Source organism: Oryx dammah, unplaced genomic scaffold (genome assembly GCF_014754425.2).
Source record: "Oryx dammah isolate SB20612 unplaced genomic scaffold, SCBI_Odam_1.1 HiC_scaffold_26, whole genome shotgun sequence".
Lineage (NCBI taxonomy): Eukaryota > Metazoa > Chordata > Mammalia > Artiodactyla > Bovidae > Oryx > Oryx dammah.
The window spans coordinates 14,342,186-14,368,297 of NW_024070210.1; the positions used below are offsets into that span (position 1 = coordinate 14,342,186).

Here is a 26,112-nt window from a genome sequence, read left to right on the forward strand (position 1 = left end):
CAAAGCAGGGCCATGTGCTTAACAGAGGGAATGCCGCCCCTGGCTGAAGGCCCGGCCTCTTGTCCCAGCTCTGTCACTGACAAGCTGTGTGGTGCTGGGCCTCATTGTCTTCGTCTGTGAGAGGAAGGCACAGTTCTCTCAGGGCTTGTGGAAGGCTGCGCTCCTCTGACTATGGGAGTGGGGGAATTCAGTTCAGTTCAGTTGCTCAGTCGTGTCTGACTCTTTGCCACCCCATGAGCCACAGCACACCAGGCCTCCCTGTCCATCACCAACTCCTGGAGTCCACCCAAACCCATGTCCATTGAGTCAGTGATGCCATCACCATCTCATCCTCTGTCGTCCCCTTCTCCTCCTGCCCCCAATCCCTCCCAGCATCAGGGTCTTTTTAAATGAGTCAGCTCTCCGCATCAGGTGGCCAAAATATCAGAGTTTCAGCTTCAACATCAGTCCTACCAATGAACACCCAGGACTGATCTCCTTTAGGATGGACTTGTTGGATCTCCTTGCAGTCCAAGGGACTCTCAAGAGTCTTCTCTTGAATTGAGTGGGGGAAGTGGTAGGGGAAAAAGACGACGCTGGTACAGAGACAGCAGGCTTTCAGGCAACATGGTGCTCCTCTGGGGGCAGTTCCCCCTCCCAGGAGATGTGTGTCAGTTTCTGGAAACACTTCTTGTGGCCGCAACTGGAGGGAGCCACTGGCTTCTAGTAGATAGAGGTGAGGGATGCCACTGAAGAGCCTGCAGGGCACAAGCAGTTGCCTACGGCACAGAATTAACCTACCCTCAAAGTCAGTAGTCCAATGAGGAGGAAGCCTGCTCTCGGGATCAGACTCCATCTTTGGCTCCTTCACTTTGCATTTCCAGGTAACCTCATGTTTGCTGCCTCTCTGATCAACCCTCTTTTTAAAAAAGTTTATTTCTTATTTTTGGCTGTGCTGGGTCTTCGTTGCTGCAAGTGGCTTTCTCTAGCAGTGGCGAGGGGGAGCTTCTCTGGTTGTGCGTGAGCTTCTCATGGCGGTGGCTTCTCTTTGTTGCAGAGCACAGGCTCTAGGGCGTGCAGCTGTGGTGTGTTGGCTTAGTTGCCCCCTGGTATGTGGGATCTTCCTGGACTAGGGCATGAACCCGTGTCCCCTGCATTGGCTGGTGGATTCTTAACCACTGGACCACCAGAGAAGTCCCCCCAACCGTCCTACTGTTGAAGAAAGTAAAGCAAAGGTGAAAGTCACTCAGTTGTGTCCAACTCTTTGTGACCCCACGGAATTCTCCAGGCCAGAATACTGGAGTGGGTAGCCGTTCGCTTCTCCAGGGGATCTTTCCAACCCAGGGATCGAACCCAGGTCTCCCACATTGCAGGCAGATTCTTTACCAGCTGAGCCACCAGGAAAGCCCAAGAATACTGGACTGGGTAGCCTTTCTCTTTTCCAGCAGATCTTCCAGACCTAGGAATCTAACTGGGGTCTCCTGTGTTGCAAGCAGATTCTTTAAAATGGGAGTTTAATTTGCTAAATTGTGCTGAAAGGAATTCCCTGGCAGTCCAGCAGTTAGGAATCCGCACTTTCAGTGCCGAGATCTCAGGTTCAATACTTGGTTGGGGAACAAAGATCCCACAGGCTGTGAGGTACAGCAAACAACAACAAAAAGCGTGCTGAAGTTCTGGGCTGATCTTCAAACAGGTATGGGTAACTTAACCAGGCTATGAGGATTCATTCAGAGAGGCAGAACCACTAGGAGTGTATAGTCCACCCATCTGTCTGTGGAATCTCATGTGGAATTCATTACAGGGCCTTGACCTTGCTCAAGTAACGGCAGCTGCTTAAATGGTCTCTGAAAGGTTGTCTGCTTGTCTGGTGTTAGAGCTGGCAATTCAGAGGGCAGGTGGTGGGGAAGGGAAGGTGGATAAAAAGTGAGGGAGGAGGAGCCAGAGCCCACGCATGGACTGGAACCCCTGCCAGTTCTCACACCCTCCAACCTGATGAAGTGGGTGACCTGCAGGGGCAGCTCGCTGGTGGCCTCTGTCATGCAGCAGGACACACGTGTGGCCCAGGAGCGTGAGAAGCTGCAGGAGGATCTGGGGAAGGTATAGCAGTCGTCAGCTTGACTGCTGCCCCCAGACAGCGAAAGCGCTGCCCCCAGCCTCATCCACCTCCATCCAGTCCTGCGGGGAAAGCTCTCCGGCGGCACACCCTAACTGGAAGCAGACAGGGAGAAGGATGCTGGAAAAGGTAGTTCCGCCTAGCCACCCGCGTGTGTCACAAAGCCACAACCCACGGATCCCCGTTTTCAAGAACGTGTAAGTAAAGGATGGATCTCGAATCCAATGCTGGTACAAGCCAGCCTGTGCCTCGTTGTGCTGAGCTGGGAGGTTTTGAGCTTCTCGTTCCCTTGGATCAGGAAACATCACTTAGGACATTCTAGTGGCTCACCCATTGTTATGGGCTTTCCTGGTGGCTCAGTGGTAAAGAATCTGCCTGTAAGGTAGGAGCCGCAGGAGATGTGGGTTTGATTCCTGGGTCAGGGAAGATCCACTGGAGGAGGGCATGGCAACCCACTCCAGTATTCTTGCCTAGAGAATGCTATGGACAGAGGAGCTTGGTGGGCTACAGTCCGTGGGGTTGCATAGAGTCAGACACAATTGAAGCGGCTTAGCACTCACCACAACCCACTGTTATGGTCTAAGAAAGGGTATCTTAGACTTGAGACCTTGTTTGCTCTTCACCTCAAGTGCTGGAGACTTTGCTTTTAAAGAGATTGAGAGCAAAGTGACCTAAGAGCCCTCCTAGAAAAGGAATAGAGAAGCCAGATACTAAAGGTTGCGTTTTATATGATTCCATTCATGTGAAATCAAGCCTGAATATTCATTGAGAGGGCTAGTGCTGAAGCTGAAGCTCCAATACTTTGACCTCCTGATGTGAAGAGCTGACTCACTGGAAAAGACCCTGGTGCTGGGAAAGATTGAAGGCAAGAGGAGAAGGGGGCGACAGAGGACGAGATGGTTGGACAGTATCGCCGACTCAGTGGATGTGAGTCTAAACAGGCAAACTCTGGGAGATGGTGAAGGATGAGGAAGCCTGGCGTGCTGCAGTCCATGGGGTTGCAAAGAGTCAGACATGACTTAGCGACTGAACAACTGTTCATGGGAAATAGCCAGAAAAGGTAATTCCATAGAGACAAGAAACAGATGTGTGGTTGCCTAGGGCTGAGGGGGTGGGTGTGGGGTGGAAGTGGAGAGTAACTGCTTCATAAGGGCCAGGCTTCCTTTGGAGGGGATGAGAAGGTCTTGGAACTAGAGGTAGTGGGGTGAGCAACACTGAATGTATTGAATTGTTCACTTTCAAATGGCTGTTTGGTGAATTTCACCTGAATAAAATTTTCTCACGGTTATCATTTTGTGTGTGTGGTGAGAACACTTAAGATCTACTCTTGGCAGATTTAAAGTAGACAATGCCGTATTGTTACCTATAGTCACCATGATGTACATCAGATCCCCAGAATTAATTTTATCGTTTATTATTTATTTATTATTATTTAGGCATTGATTTCTTGAACACAAAAAGGAAGGGCTTGAAAAGTTAACTCCTGAGTAGTGCTAAGATTTGAATGATATTGGAGTGTGCAAAAAAAGAAAAATCTAGAAGTCCAGAACCTTCTGCTGGGAAAAGGAAGATCCCAGACTGCCCTGGTGTAGTATTCCGAGAAGTAGTGAAGGAATTCATGCCCTCATGGGGGGGTCTGGAAAACCTCTAGGTGGGGCTGGCCCCTTTAAGACTCCAAGCCTGAAGTAACCTGGTAGCTAAGGAGTCATAATGACAACTTTCCTGGGTAACCCTCCCTGAAAATGTAGTTCTTACCTTCCAGGGCAAGACGTCCTGAGGATCAGAGCCATCTTTTCCTCAGTTTGGTTGGTGAGAGTTACGCATAGAAGGGCTAATACATCTCTGGCTTCATTTTCTAAAATCTAGATGTCCCTGCTCTAGACAGAGGATCATGGTATTTAGTTTGGGTTCTCTTCTAGCCTGTGGGAAAAGAGAGTTTGGGGAAAGGGGTGAATTTCTGTGAAATGTGGTCTTAAGTGCCCAGTCCTATTTCTAAGAGAATGGAAGGGAAAAACGTCCTGGCCCAAGAGCGCCTGTGAAACCCATGGCTCACGGAAATACAAGTGCTGAAAAATGTGCCTGGAGCCTCCATGGATCTTGTCCAGGTTTTTCATGAATCCAGTATTCTTGATTGATGGGTGTAGGCTCAGTAGTCCCTCAGTTGTGTCCAGCTCTTTGTGACCCTATGGGCCGTAGCCCACCAGGCTCCTCTGTTCATGTGGTTTTCCTGGCAAGAATACTGGAGTGGGTTGGCATTTCCTCCAGGGGATCTTCCCGACCCAGGGATTGAACCTGCGTCTCCTGGATCTCCTGCATTGCAGGCCGATTCTTTACTGCTGAGCCACCAAAAAAGCCAGATTCATGGGTAGTCAGTGCTTAGGAATCCTCCAGGACTCAACTCAGAGAAGTGGATGGGAGCCACCAGTTTGGAACTGGGAGGGGAGGTGCTGAAACCACCATCAGGAGAACCAAGGACTTGGGCACATGCCCCGCTCCTTGGGGGACAGGGGCTTGAAGTGATTGGCATCTGTCACTGCAGTAGATGCTGGCTTGGAGATGGACCTGCTAGAGGATCTTGAGACCCTGAAGTTTGAGTCCGGGATTCATGAGGAAGACCAAAGCTGGCTGTATTTGCTGGGCCGTTCTCATGGTCTGATGACCAAGGCCTGCGCCCACGCAACCTTCTTCTGCAAGCTACTCCATAATTTGAGGTACGCTGGGTCCCTAGGGTCAAGTAGATGGAGAAGAATATCACTGCAGAGAATCCAGATGACTTAACTTTTTACACTGGAGAATAACTTTGGCAGGGGGAGTGTCTTCCTGCCTTGTGTAACCTACACTGAAGCACTCCTGGTCTGAAAGCTGGGAGACACACACCAGGATGCCTTGGCTGTGGTTATGTAATGTGGCATGGATTAATGGTGATTTCCTTTTGGTGAGTAGACTGATTAAATCATCCATTCACCCATCCATTCATTCACTCTCTTATCAGGACAACCAGCTTGTCTTCCACAGATACTAATGACAGGCCATTCCATGTCTATTGGCTGAAAATGGGGGTCATTTTTTTTCTTTTTAGGCTGACAGTGGAATGCCTCCTCACAAGAAAGCTTCCAGGGAGTTTGGGGGTCCCTATGGCCAGATGACTTGCCTGAAAACAGGAATACTGACTTTCAAAGAAGCTCTCAGTCCAGTCCTGGCTTCTTGACACTTGAATAAGAGGCATGTGAGAGCCAAGTACTGAGGACTCAGGCTCCTGGGTTCTGTAACTCTAGGTCACTCTTGGACCATTTGTTGCCTCCCCAACCCCCACCCCTCAGTCTTCTTCTCAGTTTACTTTCCTCTGACATTAGATTAACTCCCAGATGGGGGGACCAGATCCCAGTCAAGCATATTAAAGGTATAGTACATACCTGAGGAGGCAGAGGACTCGAGCAGTCTGCTGACTGGCTGACTGATAGGGAAGCATAAACCTGTGGGCTGCCTCCAAAGACATGTGAAGAGAAACCAACATAGGAAACTCTCAGGAGGCATCTTCTATTTGGAAGGATTAGGCACAGTGGGAAAACACTCTCCTTTTAACCAAAAGAGAAGCCTCACATAGAATGTGGCTTGTCATGGTTAGATGGACGCTCCAGAGTATGAAGACTCCAGTTTTCACAGAAATACAGAACAAGTATAAGTGAAGTGGAAGTTGCTCAGTCATGTCTGACTCTTTGCAACCCCATGGACTACACAGTCCATGGAATTCTCCAGGCCAGAATACTGGAGTGGATAGCCTTTCCCTTCTCCAGGGGATCTTCCCAACCCAGGGATTGAACCCAGGTCTCCTGCATTGCAGGCTGATTCTTTACCAGCTGAGCCACCAGGGAAGCCCCCAAGTACTGGAGTGCATAGCTTATCCCTTCTCCAGCAGATCTTCCTGACCCAGGAATCGAACCGGGGTCTCCTGCATTGCAGGTGGGTTCTTCACCAGCTGAGCTACCAGGGAAGCCCCACAAATATCAAGATCATCCTATAACAACATAAAATGATGCCTATGTATTCAGGGGTCAGACCTTGTTCATCTTGGGCCAAGGAAACACATCCAGAACCAACAGTGAGTGTATCTCCAGAAAGAGTGGCTTCAAATCCTTGATCCTCCCTTTCTCAGGTCTGTTTTCCTGTATAAACCATTTTCTGTGATAAATCATCACATTGGAGAAAGCTAAGTTACGTGGTCTCCTGGGTGTGTGCAGAACTGAAATAGCAAACTAGGAAGAGGAGGTGTATGGTAGGAGAGGGGTGCACTTGTCCTGGCAGAGATGGAAATGGGCCAGTGTTCACACAGGAAACAGTGGAAGGACTGGCTCCCTGTGTTCCGGGATAAGGTATGATGGTGGCTGTTCACGGTGATGGTCCTGCGGCCAACAGTTAAACAGTCAGACCTTGTGTTTAAGAAGGCAGGGAAGTGCACAATACATGTAACCAAAAAAGAGTTCATTTAAGAAGGTTTTAAACAAGCTCTGATCTTTTGAAAGGGGTATGCTTTACTCTTTGGAAAATTCACTCAGGAGGAACATTTCATTCCATCCAGAGAAGCTAGGTCATTGTTGTTGTTTAGTCACTAAGTCAAGTCCGACTCTTTGCGACCCCATGGACTGTAGCCCACCAGGCTCCTCTGTGCATGGGATTTCCCAGGCAGGAATGCTGGAGTGGGCTGCCATTTCCTTCCCCAGGGAATCTTCCCGACCCCGGGATAAAACCTGCGTCTCCTTCATTGGTAGGTGGGTTCTTCACCGACTAAGCCACCAGGGAAGCCTGAAGCTGGGTCAGTGGCACACGGTTGGAATGCTTCTCTCTGAAGGACTTAAGGTGGCGCAGCAGGCTGCATTTGAGGAAGTTAAAGCAGAGAAAGTCAGAGACTGACACTCAAGAAGGGCTAAGGGCGTGCGTGTCTTTTTAAAAAATTTTAATTATTTAAATTGGAGGATAATTATTTTGCAATATTATGGTGCTTTTTGCCATACATTAACATGAATCCGTCACGGGTACACATGTGTCCCCCCCTCCTGACCCCCCCTCCCAACTCCCTCCCCACCCTAGCCCTCTGGGTTGTCCCAGACTACTGGCTTTGAGTGCCCTGCTTCATGCATCAAATTTGCACTGGTCATCTATTTTACATATGGTAATATACATGTTTCAATGCTAGTCTCTCAAATCATCCCCACCTCCCCTTCTCCCACAGAGTCCAAAAGTCTGTTCTTTACATCTGTGTCTCTTTTGCTGCCTTGTATATAGGATCCTCATTACCATCTTTCTAAATTCCATATATATATATATGTGTTAATATACTGTATCAGTGTTTCTCTTTCTGACTTACTTCACTCTGTATAATAGGCTCCAGTTTCACCCATCTCATTAAAACTGACTCAAATGCATTCTTTCTCATAGATGAGTAATATTCTATCATATATATGTACCACAACTTCCTTATCCATTCATCTGCCAATGGACATCTAGGTTGCTTCCATGTCCTAGCTATTGGAAACAGTGCTGTAATGAACTCTGGGGTACATGTGTCTCTTTAAAAACAGTGGTTAGATGCCATGAAGTAGGTAGCAATGCCGTAACCGAATGTATGTTGTCAGGCCCAAGAGCCTCTTCCATCCTTGTCAAAGGGAGTGCTAACCTTCTCTCATTTCATACAATACACGTGCATGTCTTAATATTTGTGTGTGTCCGTGTTCATTCTCCAGTGAATCATTCTCCAGAAAATTAGTACCGGAGAAGCGAACCTCTAAATGTCGCTTGACTGGGTTGCGTGAAGAAACTCAGGATGACGACACGTTAAAGGTGGGCATCATCGGAGGTGGCCACCTTGGGAAGCAGCTGGCACACACCCTGCTCCAGTTCGTCCCCATCCCTGCTGAGAATCTACGGATCTCCACTCGGAGGCCAGAGACCCTGGGTGAGGAGCACTGGGCAGGCTGCTTGGAAAGGGCCCCTCGAAAGAGGAATCCTTGCATACAGCCAGCCTAGTTAGCTTGCTAGCCCTGAGAAAAGCTGGGAAGTTTTTTTTTTTAATTTCAATACTTTATTTGGCTGCACTGGGTCTTAGCTGTGGCACTTGGGATCTTTAATCTTCGCTGTGGCGTTCAGGATCCAGTCTCGGCATGTGGGGTCTAGTTCTCCAACCAGGGATGGAACCTGGGCCCCCTGCATTGGGAGCACAGAGTCTTAGCCTCTGGACCACCAAGGAAGTCCCAGACAGATTTTTAAAAAAAACTTCTTCCTTAAAGCGCCTTTCTTTTCCACCTAAATATTTATATCCATCTCTCCTCCCTGCGCCCTGTGGCCAGATATCTTTCTGGGTCTTTGACTCAGAGACACTTTCCAAACAGAATTCAAATCTTCTAACTGGACCAGTTAGAGTCAGAGTGGTGTTTACTGCTTCCAAACATTTGGCCTCGTTTTTTAAAAACACCATTTACGGGGGACTTCTCTGGCTTTCTAGTGGTTAGGACACCATGCTTCCACTGCAGGGGGGAGCTAAGATCCTGCATGCGTGTGGCAGAGTCAAAAAAATAATAATACCATGTACTGAAAAAAATTTTTTTAATGTTTTGCAGTGATTCCATTTATTAACCTCTGGTGGTAGAAATCATAACAGTGAGTGCTTCTGGGGAGAATGAGAAGAGGCCCCAGCGAACTTTCTGGGCAGATGTAAACATTCTGTTTCTTGAGAAATGTGCATGTTCCTTGGGTGTTTGCATTTGTCAAAAAGAATCAAACTATTTACTTCATATCTATGTGATGCACTGTTGCAAATTATATTTCAATATTTTTAAAAATGTAAAATAATACATGTGTGTTATAAAAAATTTAGAAAATTACTCTATAGGACAGTAAATAATAACTACCCATAATTTCCTTATCAGGGTTATCATTCTTTTCCATTTTTTCTTCTGATTATATCAGATAATACCAAATTATATCAGATTAACTAAAACTATGCTTTTTAAAAACAATTAATGGATTATTTGCATATTATTTGACATTCTTCAAAATCATGATTTTCAGGTTGTATAGTATTCCAAAAGTATGACTTATGATAATTTATGTAACTGTGCCATACTGAGTAGGACTTCCTGATTCATAATTTTTTTCTAATTGCTAGGTCAAAGAACAGGTACAGCTTTATTGAGATATACTTTGTATATAATAAACTGCACATTTTGAAAGTGTATAGTTTGAGGGACTTCCCTGCTGTTTCAGTGGCTGAGACTCCATGTTCCCAAGATAAGGAGCCTGGGTCTATCCCTTGTCAGGGAACTAGACCCCAAATGCTGCAACTAAAGATCCCATGTGTTGCAACTAAGACCCGGCACAGCCAAATAAATAAATATTAAAAAAATATTTAAGTGTACAGTCTGATGTTTTGACACCTGTATGTTCCTATGAAAGTATCGACACAGTCAAGTTCTGAACCTCTCCACCTCCCTGCAGGTCCCGCTCAGGAAACCACTGATCTGATTTCTGTCACTACCAGTTAGTTTACATTCTGTAGAATTTTGTACAAATGGAATCACAGTTTGTACTTTTTCTTTGCTCTAAATTAGTTTTAATTATGTTTTTAATTGAAGTATAGTTGATTTATAAGGTGTTGTTTTCAGATATACAATAAAGTGATTTAGTTATATATCATATAAGTATGTATGTTCTTTTTCAGATTCTTTTCCCACATAGGTGATTACAAAATATTGAGTGTAATTCTCTGTGCTATACAGTAGGGGTTTTTTAAAATAATTTTATTTATGTGTGTATTTTATGGCTGCACTGGGTCTTTGCTGCTGTGAGGGTTTTTCTCTAGCTGCAGTGAATGGGGCCTATTCACTAGTTGCGATGTGTGGGCTAGCTCATTGCGGTGGCTTCTCTTGTTGCAGAGTATGAACATTTGGGCATGTGGGCTTCAGTAGTTCTCAGGCCTGAGAGCACAGGCTCAACAGTTGGGGCTCATGGGCTTAGCTGCTCCATAGCATCTGGGATCTTCCCCAACCAGGGATCGAACTCATGTCTCCTGTGTTGGCAGATGGATTCTTTACCACTGAGCCACCTGGGAAAGCCCTCAGGTCACATAAGTGCAATCAAATGATTAGCTACCAAGGAGTGGTTTTAGCAAGGACATGAGTTATTATGTTTCTCTCTGTGTTTATAAATATCTTGTTGACATTAGATTGTGTACACTTTACTGAAACTACAAGCAGAGTTTCCCAAACTACTCCCGTCCTCTTCCCTCTTCCGCTCTCTCAGTCACTCTCTCACTCTCCACCAGTTCAAGCCAGTTAAGCTGTTTAACTTTGTCCCAGTCACGCAATTCTGTTTTATAAAGAGCATGTTTTATTTTGCTTTGGTTGCTTGTCTTTACCTGATCAGGGATCAAACACGTGCCCCTGCAATGGAAGCCCAGAATCCTAACTACTGGACTGCCAGGAAATTCGCAGTCACGTGATTCTCAAAGATTCAGTTTTCACTTCTGCAATATAGGGATATATAGCTTCTAGGGAAATATTGTATCCCTATAATATAGGGATAATACTCGCCTCTGCCTCATAAGGTTCTTGTGAGGATTCCCCGTTGGTAGTTTAGTCACTAAGTCATGTCCAACTCTTTATGGCCCCATGGACTATACCTCTCAGGCTCCTCTGTCCATGGGATTTCCCAGGCAAGAATACTGGAGTGGGTTGCCATTTCCTTCTGCAGCGGATCTTCCTGACCCAGGGATCAAAACCAAGTCTCCAACATTGCAGGTGATTCCATACCAGCTGAACAACCAGGGAAGCCACTGATTCCCTCGATAATGTGTCTAAAGTACTTCGTACATCACCTGATATATGGTAAAGTCAGTAAACTGGAGCAGAAGGCTTCATTCAGACTTTTCTCTTTCTAAAAAAAAAAAAAAAAAAAATCTGAAAAATTCTAGCGTTTGGTTTAAGCATGAGGTCAGGATGAGTTATCTAACAATCTCGAGCACAGCTGTGGTGGCATCAGCTGTCACAGTCGTGGGGCCAGGGCTTTGCTGTGTGGCTTTTAGAAGCCATAAGGGAATTTCTTCTGATTTATGTGGTGACAAGTGTGCATGCGTGCTAAGTCACTTCAGTTGTATCCAACTCTTTGCAACCCTTTGGACCATAGCCTGCAAGATTCCTCTGTCCATGGGATTCTCCAGGCAAAAATACTGGAGTGGGTTGCCATGCCCTCCTCCAGGGAATCTTCCTGACCCAGGGATCGAACTGTTATCTCTTACGTCTCCTGCATTGGCAGACAGGTTCTTTACCCCTAGTACCACCTAGGAAGCCACACCTGGTGACAAGACTTGAGATAAAATAGTTGCTACCCTCTCCCCAAAGTTGGGGGCTTCTCTAGTGGCTCAACTGGTGAAGGATCTGCCGGCAATGCAGAAGACCCAAATTCAGTCCATGAGATCGCAGAGTCAGACAGGACTATGATTTTCACTCTACCCAGAGTTGATGTTGAGTCCGAAGTCTTCTGTATCATGATCTATCTGTCTTCTTTTATTCCCTCCCAGATGAATTCAAGAAACTGGGAATCCAGTGCTTTTACCAGAACGCTTCTCTGGTGGGATGGGCCAATGTGGTATTCCTCTGCTGCCTGCCATCTCAGCTGCCTAATATCTGCGTAGAAATTCAAACCCGGCTTGGGAAAGACTGCATTGTGTACAGCTTTGTCTCTGCCATCCCAGTATCCAGGTATCTTGTTAGGGTGAGCACAGGGCTGGCAGGACCTCTCTGTCACCTCATGTCCACCCCCACCCCTACCTCTTGGAGTTGACCATTCCCAGTCAGAAGGTGGAAGCATCTTCATCGGCAGAAGGGCCCAAGCCAGCCTTTGAAATCGTGTCCTCCCCATTTTTCCATCAACAGCACTTGTGGGTGGGGCATTTTCTTTGATGTGCAAATGTTTAGAGCGGAATCACAGCATTGCTTCCACCTCCTCAGGGCTTCCCTTGTGGCTCAGCTGGTAAAGAATCCACTTGCAATGCAGGAGACCTGGGTTTGATCCCCGGGTTGGGAAGATCCCCTGGAGAAAGGAAAGGCTACTCACTCCAGGATTCTGGCCTGGAGAATTCCATGGACTGTATATATAGTCCATAGGGTCACAAGGAGTTGGACACGACTGAGCGACTTTCGCTTTCACCTACTTGAAGTTGACTTGTGTTCCCTTGTATCTGGGTCAGCAGCATGAAAACTGATGGAGAGCACATGTCAGATATCCTTTTGGTCTAGTGCTGGGCCCAGCGCCTGGCTTGTGGTAACTTTCTATCAATGTATCTGAGGAGGATGGGTGAACCGTCTGGCTAAGAGGTTGTGCCCCCAGGGCTGAGCCACACCTGCATTTGCCTCTGGGCTGTGCTGTGCAGCGGACTGTGTGGTTGAGGCTGGATGTGCCCTCCGTGGATCACGTGCTGGTTCATTCCAGTCCTGTCTCTGCACTCCCTGCCTTGATTGCTTTACTTGCAGGCTGAAACTCCTACTGAATCATACTAACATCTTGCGGCCCCAGTATCAGTGTGCTGAAGATCTTGCCCACATCTGGGGGGCCAATAAGGAGATCACCACTGCTCTCCAAGACCCCGTGATTCTTCAGGCCACCTGCCCCTACAGCCCTGCTGGTAAGGATGCACCATATTTTTGGCACTTTTGAAAATTACCTTTGTCTTGACCTGTTGCTATCTTATTAAACCCTGGTGTGGTTGTGCTGAGGGTGTGTGTGTTGGGGGAAGAACACGCTAGATGGCATTCTCAGCTACTTAGGTTTTATGTGGGAACAACTTTGGTGGTAAGAAGCAGCCTTTTTAGGGACTTCCCTTGTCAGTCTAGTGGTTAAGACTTTGCCATCCAAAGCAGGGGGTTTGGGTTTGATCCCTGGTTGGGGAGCTAAAATCCCACATGCCTTGTGGCCAAAAAAACCAAAATATAAAAAAACAGAAGCAGGGCTTCCCTGGTGGCTCAGTGGTGGAGAATCCACCTGCCAGTATAGGAGATGCGGGCTTGGTCCCTGATCTGGGAAGATCCCTCATGCTGCAAAGCAGCTAAGCCCTTGTGCCACAACTATTGAACCAGTGCTCTAGAGCCTCAGAGCCCAAACCACTGAAGCCTGAATGCTCTGGAGCCCACGCTCTGCAGCCAGAGAGGCCACTGCAACGAGAGGCCTGCACATCACAACTAGACAGTAGCCCCCGTCTGCAGCAACTAGAGAAAAGCTTGCACAGCGGTGAAGACCCAGCGCAGCCAAAAATAAAATTAATTAATTAAAAATATATATGAAAACTGAAAGCCGCTCAGTTGTGTCCAGCTCTTTGTGACCCCATGGACTATATAGTCCATGAAATTCTCCAGGCCAGAATCCTGGAGTGGGTAGCCATTCCCTTCTCCAGGGGATCTTCCCAACCCAGGGATTGAACCCAGATCTCCTGCATTGCAGGCAGATTCTTTACCAGCTGAGCTACAGGTATATATAAATAAAAAAATAGAAGCAATATTGTAATAAATTCAGTAAAGACTTTAAAAAATGATCCACATTTTTTAATCTAAACAAAAAGAATTTTAAAAAAGCAGCCTTTTTAAAGGAAAAGCTGAGAAGTGTGATTAATCATATCCTCTAAGGATGAGTTTGTATATTGTCACTCTGCTTATTTAACCTATATGCAGAGTACATCATGAGAAACGCTGGGCTGGAAGAAACACAAGCTGAATCAAGATTGCCGGGAGAAATATCAATAACCTCAGATATGCAGATGACACCACCCTTATGGCAGAAAGTGAAGGGGAACTAAAAAGCCTCTTGATGAAAGTGAAAGAGGAGAGTGAAAAAGTTGGCTTAAAGCTCAACATTTAGATGGGGAGACAGTGGAAACAGTGTCAGACTTTATCTTTTTGGGGTCCAAAATCCCTGCAGATGGTGACTGCAGCCATGAAATTAAAAGACGCTTACTCCTTGGAAGAAAACTTATGACCAACCTAGACAGCATATTAAAAAGCAGAGATATTACTTTGCCAACAAAGGTCCGTCTAGTCAAGGCTATGGTTTTTCCAGTGGTCATGTATAGATGTGAGAGTTGGACTGTGAAGAAAGCGCCGAAGAATTGATGCTTTTGAACTGTGGTGTTGGAGAAGACTCTTGAGAGTGCCTTGGACTGCAAGGAGATCCAACCAGTCCATTCTAAAGGAGATCAGCCCTGGGATTTCTTTGGAAGGAATGATGCTAAAGCTGAAACTCCAGTACTTTGGCCACCTCATGCGAAGAGTTGACTCATTGGAAAAGACTCTGATGCAAGGGATTGGGGGCAGGAGGAAAAGGGGATGACAGAGGATGAGATGGCTGGATGGCATCAGCGACCTGATGGATGTGAGTTTGAGTGAACTCCGGGAGATGGTGATGGACAGGGAGGCGTGGCGTGCTGCGATTCATGGGGTCGCAAAGAGTCGGACACAACTGAGCGACTGAACTGAACTGAAGGGTGAGTTGGAAACAACCAGAGAGGAGAGCCTGTTTAAACAGAAGAATGCAGCCTCTGGGACCAAGTGGCTTTCCTTACTGTAATCTTGCAGTGCGCCTTATTGCAAGAACCATTCCAGAGATTTCCCAAGATGCATTTGTCATTAGCAGTGTCTACATTAACCTAGCTGTAGATAGGGTCAACACATGACGTGTTATAAAGGGCACACCCAGGGCTCTTGGTCTGGAAAGGAAGAGTGTTTGCTTATCTCCAAGTTCATATAACCAAACTGTCTTGGACAGAAGGTAGCTGTTCACTGTCTGGGTTTGTCCTAGGTCCCTGTAGACCTTTTTATGTGGTGCTCACTGGTGTTTCCTTTCTCATTGATGTTTAGGGGGAATAAGCCTCAACATCAAGTGGCTGGAGGGGATGTTTTATGCACTCTTAAACTTCTGCACAGCAAAGGACATGCCCCACTCACAAGTGCTGCGGCATCTGAGCGAGCTGTTCCCCTCCCAGCACCTCGAGGCCTGTAAGGAGGATGAAGCATCACCCCTAAAATTTCAAGCCCAAGATTTTGTCAGTAAGATCTATGCCAAGAACCTGTCTCAGAAACGGTAAAGTATCAGACGGTGGCCATTCGAACTTCTCCCACATTGTTGTCTTAGCAGATGCTTTTTATATTTTTCCTTTAATGTTCTTTTTAAAAATTCATAAAAATAATACATTCTTAGGAAAAAAAATCCAACTAGTGGAGACACGAGAGCCCTCTTTTGCCCCCCGCCAAATCCCTTTTTATAGACTTAACCTCTAATTGCTTTTATATTTTTGTCTTTTCACCTTATGTATTTACAAACATATATGTATATTAGCATTATAGTATAATGTGTATGTATACCTGTATCTATATGTACATTTTAGAAGCATGGGGACTATACTATGTCATAGGTATCGTTCTGTGTTAGCACAATAATATCTACTTCATTTACGAGCATGGTGTAGGCATCTGTTGGATACATTCCTTTTTTTAAAATTTATTTTTAATTGGAGGATAATCGCTTTATAATATTGTATTGGTTTCTGCCATATATCAGCATGATTCAGCTCTAGTTATACATATGTCCTGGTGGATATGTTTCTTTAACTGTATTTATTCATTCTATTTCCTCTTGATGGCATTGTACCCTGGCCCCACATTTTGCATAAAGGAACTGCTTTGAACATTTTTATCCTTAAACTTTGCACACTTGTACTGGTAGAATTTCTGGGTCAGAGGTTATATATATTTTATGTTTGATAGATATTCCTAAATTACCTATCAAAAAACATGATGCTTACTAATATTTCCAGCAATAGTGTATGAGAGTGCCATTTCACTATAGTTCCATAACTATTAGATCATTCTTTTTAATCTTTAATAATCTAATGGGGACAAATGGTTGCCCTTGTTACCAGAGACTTCTGTGTCACTAAATTCACTGGATACTTTTTTTTTTTATTTAAAAGAATAGATTTTATCTTTTTAGAGCAAGGTTAAGTTTACAGAAATATTGAGCAGACGGTTCAGAAAGTTCCCATAGAGCACCCCTACAACCCCCTTGCGTTCATGTGGCGAGTTATTATTCCTAAAGTCTAGAGTTTATGGGATTCACTATTTTCTTGTTAGTCGTGGTAAAATACACATAACATGGAATTAACCATTCTTTTTTAAAGTGTTTATTTTGGCCACACCTGGCTCACAGCCTTTGGGATCTTAGTTGTCCAACCAGGGACTGAGCCTCAGCCACCTGTGGTAGGAGCGTGGTCACAGGACGCTTCTAAATCCTTTTCTTCCCTGGCTATTGAACATGGCATCCTTCCTGAAGCAACTGCGTCTCTTGGTTTTCCTGATACACTCACATGCTCTTCGTTTTCCTCCTGTCCCTTTATCCTGCCTTTCCAGGTCTTCTGCCCCATCCTTAAATCTGGGAGTTTTCAGGGCTCTGTCTGAAGCCTTCTTTTCTGATTCTACACTTTGTTCTTGGGTGATCTTTTCCACTGTGGGGACTTAGGTTGCCATCTTTACTCTGCCAGCACAGGACTCCATATACCTAGCCTAGATGTCAGTTCTGCATCCAGGTAACTTCATACCCACCATTTCCACGCAAACTCCACGTGTCTAAAAGCATCCCTGCTTGCATGCCTGCTCTTCCAGCGTTTCTGTCTAATTACATGCTCCTTGGAAGAGTTGTTCAAACCAAAACCTGGAAGAAATCCTTGATTGTCCCCCTTCCCCCGCCCCCCCCCCCTTTTTTTTTTGGCTGTGCTGGGTCTTCACTGTGGCATGTAAGCTTCTCAAGTTGCATTGCATGGGCTCGGTTGCCCTGCAGCATAGGGATCTTAGTTCCCTGACCAGGGATCGAACTGCGTCCCCTGCATTGGAAGGTGGATTCTTACCCACTGGACCACCAGGGAAGTCTCTTATGTTTTGTATTCTAATCAATCACTAGCGACCTGTGACACACTTTCAGTTTGGGAATCTTCCTCCCCCCTTTTTCCTAGGACTCCCTTTGCCTCTCTCTTATGTTGGATCTCTTTTTCCTGGACCCCCCTCTTCCTCTGGCTTCATCTACTACTTTATTATGATGGAATATGTTCTCCTGCACTAGCTTCTTTCATAAACGCTGTGTAGTAATTTTTAAGGGCTATGTATGACAATGTTTTTATTCTACACTAATATTTTATTGAAAACACAACCAAGGTGTAGAATCTAGGTTAGAAATAATTTCCCTCAGAATTTTGAAGGCAGCGCTCCGTCGTCTTTCAGCTTTTAGAGTTGCTGTTGAGAGGTAGAGTGGCATTCTAATTCTTCAGTTCATGCTTAGTCTGAAACCTGTTTGTTTTCTCTCTGGAAGCTTATAGTATCTTTTGATCTCAGCATCCTGAAATTTTATTATTTGTCACTTTTATTATGGACACTTGGTGGGCCTCTCCCTTTTATTCCCTTAACTTAAAAAAAAAAAGAATTGTATAATATAACATATACACAAAAAAATACATATTCCATAAATTCATGAATATACAGTTTAATGAATTATTGTAAAGCAAATATACATGTAATTGCCACCTATAAAAGAAACAGACTATTCAATGGTCATTTTCAATCTGCATGTTAAGTTCTCCAATTTTCTCCAATTATGTCTTTGATAATTTCCTCCCAATCCCTGTTTCCTCTTTTCTTCTCTCTGAATATTTTTTAGCCCAGTGTTGGATCTGCTGGGCTGATCTTTTGATTTTCTTAAGTTCTCCTATTTTCAGTATTTTTGTCTTTTTTCTCTGCTTTCTGAGAGATTGAGTCAACTATCTTGTTTTTGTTTTTGCTATTATATTTAGAACGTGTTTTGATTTTCAAATATTTCTTTAGTCGCCGAATATTCCTTTTTTATGTAGCATCCTGTTGTCATTTTCCTGTGCAATATCATTTCTTATCCTTTGAGAATGTAAGTGATAGCATTTTTTTTTACCCTCCGAGAAGTCTGTTTCCTTTGGAATTTTTCTAATCATTTGTTTTGCTCTCCATCATTCATTTTAGAGATTTTCTTTCAAGTGTATGGAAAACCTTGACTGTCTGCTCATATTTAAGATCCTGATTACTGAAAAGTTGCTTAGAAACTCTGTTTGCTACCATGGTCTCTATTGTAGAGTGATTTAATCAGCTTTTCCTTCAGTTCAGTTCAGTTCAGTTCAGTTCAGTCACTCAGTCGCGTCCGACTCCTTGCGACCCCTTGGACTGCAGTTCACCAGGCTTCCCTGTCCATCACCAACTCCTGGAGCTTACTCAAACTCATGTCCATTGAGTTGGTGATGCCATCCAACCATCTCATCCTCTGTTGTCCCCTTCTCCTCCTGCCTTCAGTCATTCCTAGCATCAGGGTCTTTTCAAATGAGTCAGTTCTTTGCATCAGGTGGCCAAAGTATTTGAGTTTCAGCTTCAGTATCAGTGCTTCCAATGAATATTCAGGACTGATTTCCTTTAGGATGGACTGGCTGGATCTCCTTGCTATTCACTTTCAAGAGTCTTCTCCAGTACCACAGTTCAAAATTCTTCAGCGCTCAGCTTTCTTTATAGTCCAACTCTCACATCCATACATGACTACTGGAAAAACCATAGCTTTGACTAGATGGACCTTTGTTGGCAAAGTAATGTTTCTGCTTTTGAATATGCTGTCTAGCTTGGTCATAAGTTTTCTTCCAAGGAGTAAGTGTCTTTTAATTTCATGGCTGCAGTCACTATCTGCAGTGATTTTGGAGCCCCCCCCAAAAAAGTCTGTCACTGTTTCCATTGTTTCCCCATCTGTTTGCCATAAAGTGATGGTACTAGATGCCATGATCTTCGTTTTCTGAATGTTGAGTTTTAAGCCAACTTTTTCACTCTCCTCTTTCACTTTCATCAAGAGGCTCTTTAGTTCTTCACTTTCTGCCATAAGTGTGGTGTCATTTGTATATCTGAGGTTATTGATATTTCTCCCGGTGATTTTGATTCCAGCTTGTGCTTCATCCAGCCCAGCATTTCTCATGATGTAATCTGCATATAAGTTAAATAAGCAGGGTGACAATATACAGCCTTGATATACTCCTTTCCCTATTTGGAACCAGTCTGTTGTTCCATGTCCAGTTCTAACTGTTGTGTCTTGACCTGCATACAGGTTTCTCAAGAGGCAGGTCAGGTGATGTGGTATTCCCATCTCTTGAAGAATTTTCCACAGTTTATTGTGATCCACATAGTCAAAGGCTTTGGCACAGTCAATAAAGGTAGAAATAGATGTTTTTCTGGAACTCTCTCACGTTTTTGATGATCCAATGGATGTTGGCAACTTGATCTCTGGTTCCTCTGCCTTTTCTAAATCCAGCTGGAACGTCTGGAAGTTCATGGTTCATGTACTGTTGAAATCTGGCTTGGAGCTTTTTATGAAGATGGCGCCGAAGGTGAAGAAGGAAGCCCCTGCCCCTCCTAAAGCTGAAGCCAAAGCAAAAGCTTTGAAGGCCAAGAAAGCAGTGTTGAAAGGTGTCCATAGCCACAAGAAAAAGAAGATCCGAACGTCACCCACCTTCTGGCGGCCCAAAACACTGCAGCTCAGGAGGCAGCCCAAATATCCTCGGAAGAGCGCCCCTAGGAGAAACAAACTTGACCACTATGCCATCATCAAATTCCCCCTCACCACCGAGTCAGCCTTGAAGAAAATAGAAGACAACAACACACTGGTGTTCATTGTGGATGTCAAGGCCAACAAACACCAAATCAAACAGGCTGTAAAGAAGCTCTATGACATTGACATGGCTAAGGTCAATACTCTGATCAGGCCTGACGGAGAGAAAAAGGCATATGTTTGACTGGCTCCTGACTATGATGCTTTGGATGTTGCCAACAAAATTGGGATCATCTAAACTGAGTCCAGCTGGCTAATTCCAAATATAAAAGTTTTCACTATAAAAAAAAAAAAAAAAGAAAGAAACCTGGCTTGGAGAATTTTGAGCATTACTATACTAGAATATGAGATGAATGTAATTGTGTGGTAGTTTGAGCATTCTTTGGCATTGCCTTTCTTTGGAATTGGAATCAAAACTGACCTTTTCCAGTCCTGTGGCCACTGCTGAGGTTTCCAAATTTGCTGGCATATTGAGTGCAGCACTTTCACAGCATCATCTTTTAGGATTTGAAATAGCTCAACTGGAATTCCATCACCTCCACTAGCTTTGTTCGTAGTGATGCCTCCTAAGGCCCACTTGACTTTGCATTCCAGGATGTCTGGCTCTAGGTGAGTGATCACACCATTGTGATTATCTGGGTCATGAAGATCTTGTTTCTACAGTTCTTCTGTGTATCCTTGCCACCTCTTCTTAATATCGTCTGCTTCTGTTAGGTCCATATCATTTCTGTCCTTTACTGAGCCTATATTTGCATGAAATGTTCCCTTGGTATCTCTAATTTTCTTGAAGAGATCTCTAGTCTTTCCCATTCTATTGTTTTCCTATATTTCTTTGCACTGATCACTGAGGAAGACTTTCTCATCTCTCCTTGCTATTCTTTGGAACTCTGTGTTCAAATGGGTATATCTTTCCTTTTCTCTTTTGCCTTTCATTTCTCTTCTTTTCTCAGCTATTTGTAAGGCCTCTTCGGACAACCATTTTGCCTTTTTGCATTTCTTTTTCTTGGGGATGGTCTTGATTCCTGTCTCCTGTACAATGTCATGAACCTCCGTCCATAGTTCTTCAGGCACTCTGTCTATCAGATCTAATCCCTTGAATCTATTTGTCACTTCCACTGTATAATCATAAGGGATTTGATTTAGGTCATACCTGAATGGTCTAGTGGTTTTCCCTACTTCCTTCAATTTCAGTCTGAATTTGGCAATAAGGAGTTCATGATCTGAGCCACAGTCAGCTCCTGGTCTTGTTTTTGCTAACTTAAAAAGCTTCTAGAGCTTCTAGAGCTCTTCTTAGAGCTTCTCCATCTTTGGCTGCAAAGAATATAATCAATCTGATTTCGGTATTGACCATCTGGTGATGTCCATGTGTAGAGTCTTCTCTTGTGTTGTTGGAACAGGGTATTTGCTATGACCAGTGTGTTCTCTTGACAAAAGTCTATTAGCCTTTGCCCTGCTTCATTCTGTACTCCAAGGCCAAATTTGTCCATTACTCCAGGTATCTCTTGACTGCCTACTTTTGCATTCCAGTCCCCTATAATGAAAAGGACATCTCTTTTGGGACTTCCCTGGTGGCTCAGATGGTAATGCATCTGTCTACAATGCAGGAGACCCAGGTTCCTGGGTTGGGAAGATCCCCTGGAGAAGGAAATGGCAATCCACTTCAGTACCATTGCCTGGAAAATCCCATGGACAGAGGAGCCTGGTAGGCTACAGTCTATGGGGTCGCAAAGAGTCGGACATGATGGAGTGACTTCACTTCACTTTGGGTGTTAGTTCTAGAAGGTCTTGTAGGTCTTCATAGAACCATTCAACTTCAGCTTCTTCAGCATTACTGGTCGGGGCATAGACTTGGATAACTGTAATATTGAATGGTTTGCCTTGGAAACGAACAGTGATCATTCTGTCATTTTTGAGATTGCATCCAAGGACTGCATTGCAGACTCCATGCCCACAGTAGTAGATATAATGGTCATCTGAGTTAAATTCATCCATTCCAGTCCATTTTAGTTTGCTGATTCCTGAAACATTGATATTCACTCTTGCCATCTGTTTGACCACTTCCCATTTGCCTTGATTCATGGACCTAACATTCCAGGTTCCTATGCAATATTGTTCTTTACAGCATCGAACTTTATTTCCATCACCAATCACATCCACAACTGGGTGTTTTTGCTTTGGCTCCGTCTCTTCATTCTTTCTGGAGTTATTTCTCTCCTGATCTCCAGTAACATATTAGATACCTACTGACCTGGGGAGTTCATTTTTCAGTCCTATCTTTTTGCCTTTTCATACTGTTCATGGGGTTCTCAAGGCAAGAATACTGAAGTGGTTTGCCATTCCCTTCTCCAGTGGACCACGTTCTGTCAGAACTCTCCACCATGACCTGTCCACTGGGTGGCCCTACACAGCATGGCTCATAGTTTCATTGAGTTAGACAAAGCTGTGGTCCATGTGATCAGATTGGTTAGCTTTCTGTGATTGCAGGAAAGCCTGAATATTGGTATCTTTAAGTCTTTGGGACCCAACTTAGGGAAAGAAAACTGCATATGTATAGGGGTAATCTTATCATTCAGAGTATTTTTTCACTTTATATCTCCCCTTTCAACATATCCTTGCTACTCAAACTGCCTGATACCCATGCCAGCATCTGTGTATTTGTTTAGAAATGTAGATTCCAGGGCCCAACCCCAGATGTATGGAATCAGAATCTGCACTTTTACAAACTCCCAGGTGATATGCTCATTAAAGTTGGAGAAGTGCTGCTCTACAGTCTTTTTCCATCAGATGATCTGTTAGAATGGGAGGCAAGGCATATTAATCTTTCCACTATAACTGTGGTTTCTCAAATTATCTTTATATTTCTAATCTTTGTTTTATAAAATTTGAAGTCATATCATCTGATGCACAGAAGTGCATATTTTTATACCTTCCTGGTGGATTAAACTTTTTAATTCTATACTCCTCCCTTTTAAAAACTTTTTAAAAGATTATTTTGATTCACATGCAGTAATTAAGAATACAAAGAAACCCCATGTGCCCGAACAAACCACAGTACAATATCTATATGTAGATATTTGTAAAACTATAGCCAATACCACAACCAGGACATCAACACTGACACAGTCAAGATGCAAAACAGCTCTGTAACTAGGGATCCTTTATGTTGTTTCTTCCTAAACTGGCAACCATTGAGCTGTTCTCCATTTCTATGATTTTGTCATTTCAAGAATACTATATAAATAGAATCATGTATTATGCAACTTTGGGGACTGGCCTTTTTCATTCAGCATAATTCACTGGAGATTCATCCAGGTTGCTGTGTGTATCAGCAGTTTGTTCCCTTTTATTGCTGAGTAGTTTTCATGGCATGTATGTATCACAGTTTGTTAAACCATTCACTTGTTGAAGGACATTTAGGATGTTTCCTGTTTGGGGGTATTTATTATGCATAAAGATGCTCTGAACATTCATGTACAGGTTTTTGTATAAACATAAGTTTCCATTTCTCCGGGACAGATGCTTAGGAGTGCAACGACTGGTTGCATGTTAATTTTTTAAAGACGCCGCCAAACTGTTTTTCAAAGTTATTATTTCTTTTTACAGCACCAGCAACGTATAATTCAGTTTCCCTACGTCCTCACCAGCATTTGGCGTTGTCACTAAGTTTTGTTTTACCGTTACATGTATAGATCGATTCATGGAGAACTGACATCTTTTTAATGTTGAGATTTCCCATCCATGTACACAGTATATGTCTCTGTTTATTTATCTTATTTCATCAGCATTTTGTAGTTTTCAGTACACAAGTCCTTTACATGTTTTGTTAGATTTACACTAAGTATTCCATTTTGTGTATGTGAAAGGAACTACATTTTAAATTTCATTGCCCAAGTGTTCACTGCTAATATATATTTAAAAATTTATTTTTCTGTGTTTATTTTATATCCTGTGACCTTGCTGAATACATTTATTAGCTCTAGGAGATTTTATTTTTTGTAATTTTTTGGGATTTTTCTACATAGACAATGATGTCATCTACAAATACTGATGACTTCAGTTCTCCCTTTCTGATCTGTATGCCTTTTTTTTCCTTTTCTTGCCTTATTGCACTGGCTATAACTTCCAGTGGTGTGTTGAATAAGTGTGGTTAGACCATATATCCTTGCCTTACTCTTGATTTTTTAAATACTCTAAAGCTCTACATCTTAATGCTTTTTAACTTGAATTCCACTATAGACTAATACTTAACATTGCCCCATTTTTATTTGCATGTTAACTCTATTTCTTTCTCTATACAGTTGAAGAGGTTATCTTTTTTGTTTTTTTTAAAGAGGATATTGTAAAAGAAATGAGGTCTCTCCCATTTCTAATTTCTGTGATCCTTTTATGTATTTTCTATCTAAATTCAAGGAAAATATACCAAAAAGGATGCTGATTTTATTATCATAATCATTCCCCAATTATGAATTCCTCCCCAAATGTACTTAGATAATTGTACATGTGAAAACTCATAAGTAGAATTAAATCCACATATTGAATAGATCCAGATGAAATTTTAATTAAGAATTTTAATAAGTTTGGTATAGAAAATGAAGAACCTTATTTCCAAGTGGAGGAAAACTTTCTTTAAAGGCAATGTTTAACAGAAAATCAGATGTATTGGACAGACAGAAAGAAGTAACAGTGTTTTTTTCCCTACCCTAGGCCTTTCCCCTTGTTTGATCTGACTGCTGTGCAACTCAAGGAAACTCCCTTTAGCCAGTACCTCTCAAACAGTACTACTTTTCAGGACCGCTTTACCCATCTATATTATGACTCATTTGGCATCTCCCTAACCAAAGAACAAGAGCCAGAGGTTTCCACGGGTTCTCCATCCCAGTAAGAGAAGAGACCTCTCAGGAATCATGAATTTTTCTCCTTCTAATCAGGTAGTGCTTTGATTATCGCAGCTGTCAGTGGAAGTCATGTGACTGTCTGGTGATTCCCATATGTTAGGCAATGAGGAATTAGACAATTGTACTGATGGCTCTTTAAAATCTAGAATAAAAAGCAGTTCTTTACATCAGTATGTTTGGGTGTGTCTGGCTTTTGCAAGCAACTGAATGAAACTACATAACCTGACACATTTAAGTAAGCTGCTTTCCCAGCAGCTAAATATCGATTAGGTACATTCAAATTCTCTCTCATCTAACCACTAAATTCAAGAAGCTATACTGCCGGGAGCCATCGAGGGGAATCCCGCCCATGGCAAAGGTCATGAGGAAGAGGCCTGACAGGCAAAGGCGAGATCAGGCCTCGAGGGGCCCCCCTTCTCTAGCATTTACCCCAAAACCAGAATCTGTCTGTCTTACTATTTTGTGCCTTTCATCAACTCTCCTGATATATAGGGGGCTATCCCCGACCACCTTTCTCTGGAGAAAATCAACTTAGGGCTCTAGCTAATAAGTCTCCTGGACATGAGAGGAATATTTCAAATCAAACCCCCTCTGTTAGCATTCTAGCTTGCTTGGCAGGCTTATCCAGACTCTTACAGCTACGCATGTGATTATTTACAGCCTCCCAATTGTGAGAGGCACGGGAAACCTAAAACATAGAGCCTTTCAAAGAGTTAAAAGTTATTAGAGTAGTGCTGGTGTAAGATTTCATTACTGGGCCAATGCTTGTTGCTAACTTCCCATATCTCTTATCCACTGTGCACTTGGGAGTGCATTAGTTAAGTTGGAATGTAAGAAAAACAAGTGTAGCCTTGAAATTAACCACATCAGACTTTTGAGCTAATTGGTTCTTTCTTGAAACTCACTGCACCTTTGCTCCGTGAGAAATGTAACTTGTTTAATACTTTCTGAGGCTGACATAGATTAGAAATATAAAGAAAAAACATTTCAAGGAAAATAAGTTTTCTGTTTGAGCAGTCTTTATCAAAAGAGGGTCATAAAATGTCCACAGGCCTCCAAGGCCAGAAAATAATGTACACAACATTGTATATGGGAAAGGTTTGCAGAAAAAATCCTGGTTTTGATAAAGACAAAACAGATATAATGTTTGGGCTGACTCTGTATGACTTTGCATCTTTCATTTCCCTCTATGTACAAGTAAAGGTATAAAAGACCCTTTTGAAAATAAAGTAAAAGGGCCTCGCTCAAAGAAGCTTAGTCACCCCGTGTCTTTTTTTTCTCTCTCTTACAGGCTGATCCCTTGGAGCATAGAGGCTCCCAGCGTTCACTTATTTACCCAGGTTTCTAGGACCTGAACGGGAAGATGTTCTGCATCTTCACTCCCTCGGGAGACCGGGAGGGCACCTGTGGCCTCTGTGAACAGGGCAAACTCCTTGTCTC

At 43.5% G+C, this 26,112-nt stretch overlaps 2 protein-coding genes and 1 non-coding gene across 3 annotated transcripts; 2 read left to right on the plus strand and 1 right to left on the minus strand.

Moving 5' to 3' along the window:
- Positions 1-3,864: 3,864 nt before the first annotated feature.
- On the plus strand, positions 3,865-24,748 carry NOXRED1 (NADP dependent oxidoreductase domain containing 1). Its single transcript, XM_040226004.1, has 7 exons — positions 3,865-3,986; positions 4,632-4,803; positions 7,831-8,042; positions 11,661-11,841; positions 12,613-12,764; positions 14,986-15,208; positions 24,482-24,748. The coding sequence occupies exons 2-7, from the start codon at positions 4,649-4,651 to the stop codon at positions 24,657-24,659; spliced, it is 1,101 nt and encodes a 366-aa protein (XP_040081938.1). The 5' UTR covers positions 3,865-3,986; positions 4,632-4,648; the 3' UTR covers positions 24,660-24,748.
- LOC120853796 lies at positions 7,660-7,785 on the minus strand. Its single transcript, XR_005718852.1, has one exon. It is a non-coding gene; the product is annotated as a U6atac minor spliceosomal RNA (small nuclear RNA).
- LOC120852668 (60S ribosomal protein L23a-like) lies at positions 19,529-20,075 on the plus strand. Its single transcript, XM_040226003.1, has one exon. It carries the CDS (start codon positions 19,539-19,541, stop codon positions 19,959-19,961), a length of 423 nt encoding a protein of 140 aa, XP_040081937.1. The 5' UTR covers positions 19,529-19,538; the 3' UTR covers positions 19,962-20,075.
- Positions 24,749-26,112: the final 1,364 nt, after the last annotated feature.

Bases quoted from the DNA above. Each gene is read 5' to 3' on its own strand.
- NOXRED1 (XM_040226004.1), top strand. From the start codon at position 4,649: ATGGACCTGCTAGAGGATCTTGAGACCCTGAAGTTTGAGTCCGGGATT. The intron at 4,804-7,830 runs GTACGCTGGGTC...TTCATTCTCCAG, and splicing joins AAGCTACTCCATAATTTGAG to TGAATCATTCTCCAGAAAAT. The intron at 11,842-12,612 runs GTATCTTGTTAG...CTTTACTTGCAG, and splicing joins TCTGCCATCCCAGTATCCAG to GCTGAAACTCCTACTGAATC.
- LOC120852668 (XM_040226003.1), top strand. From the start codon at position 19,539: ATGAAGATGGCGCCGAAGGTGAAGAAGGAAGCCCCTGCCCCTCCTAAA.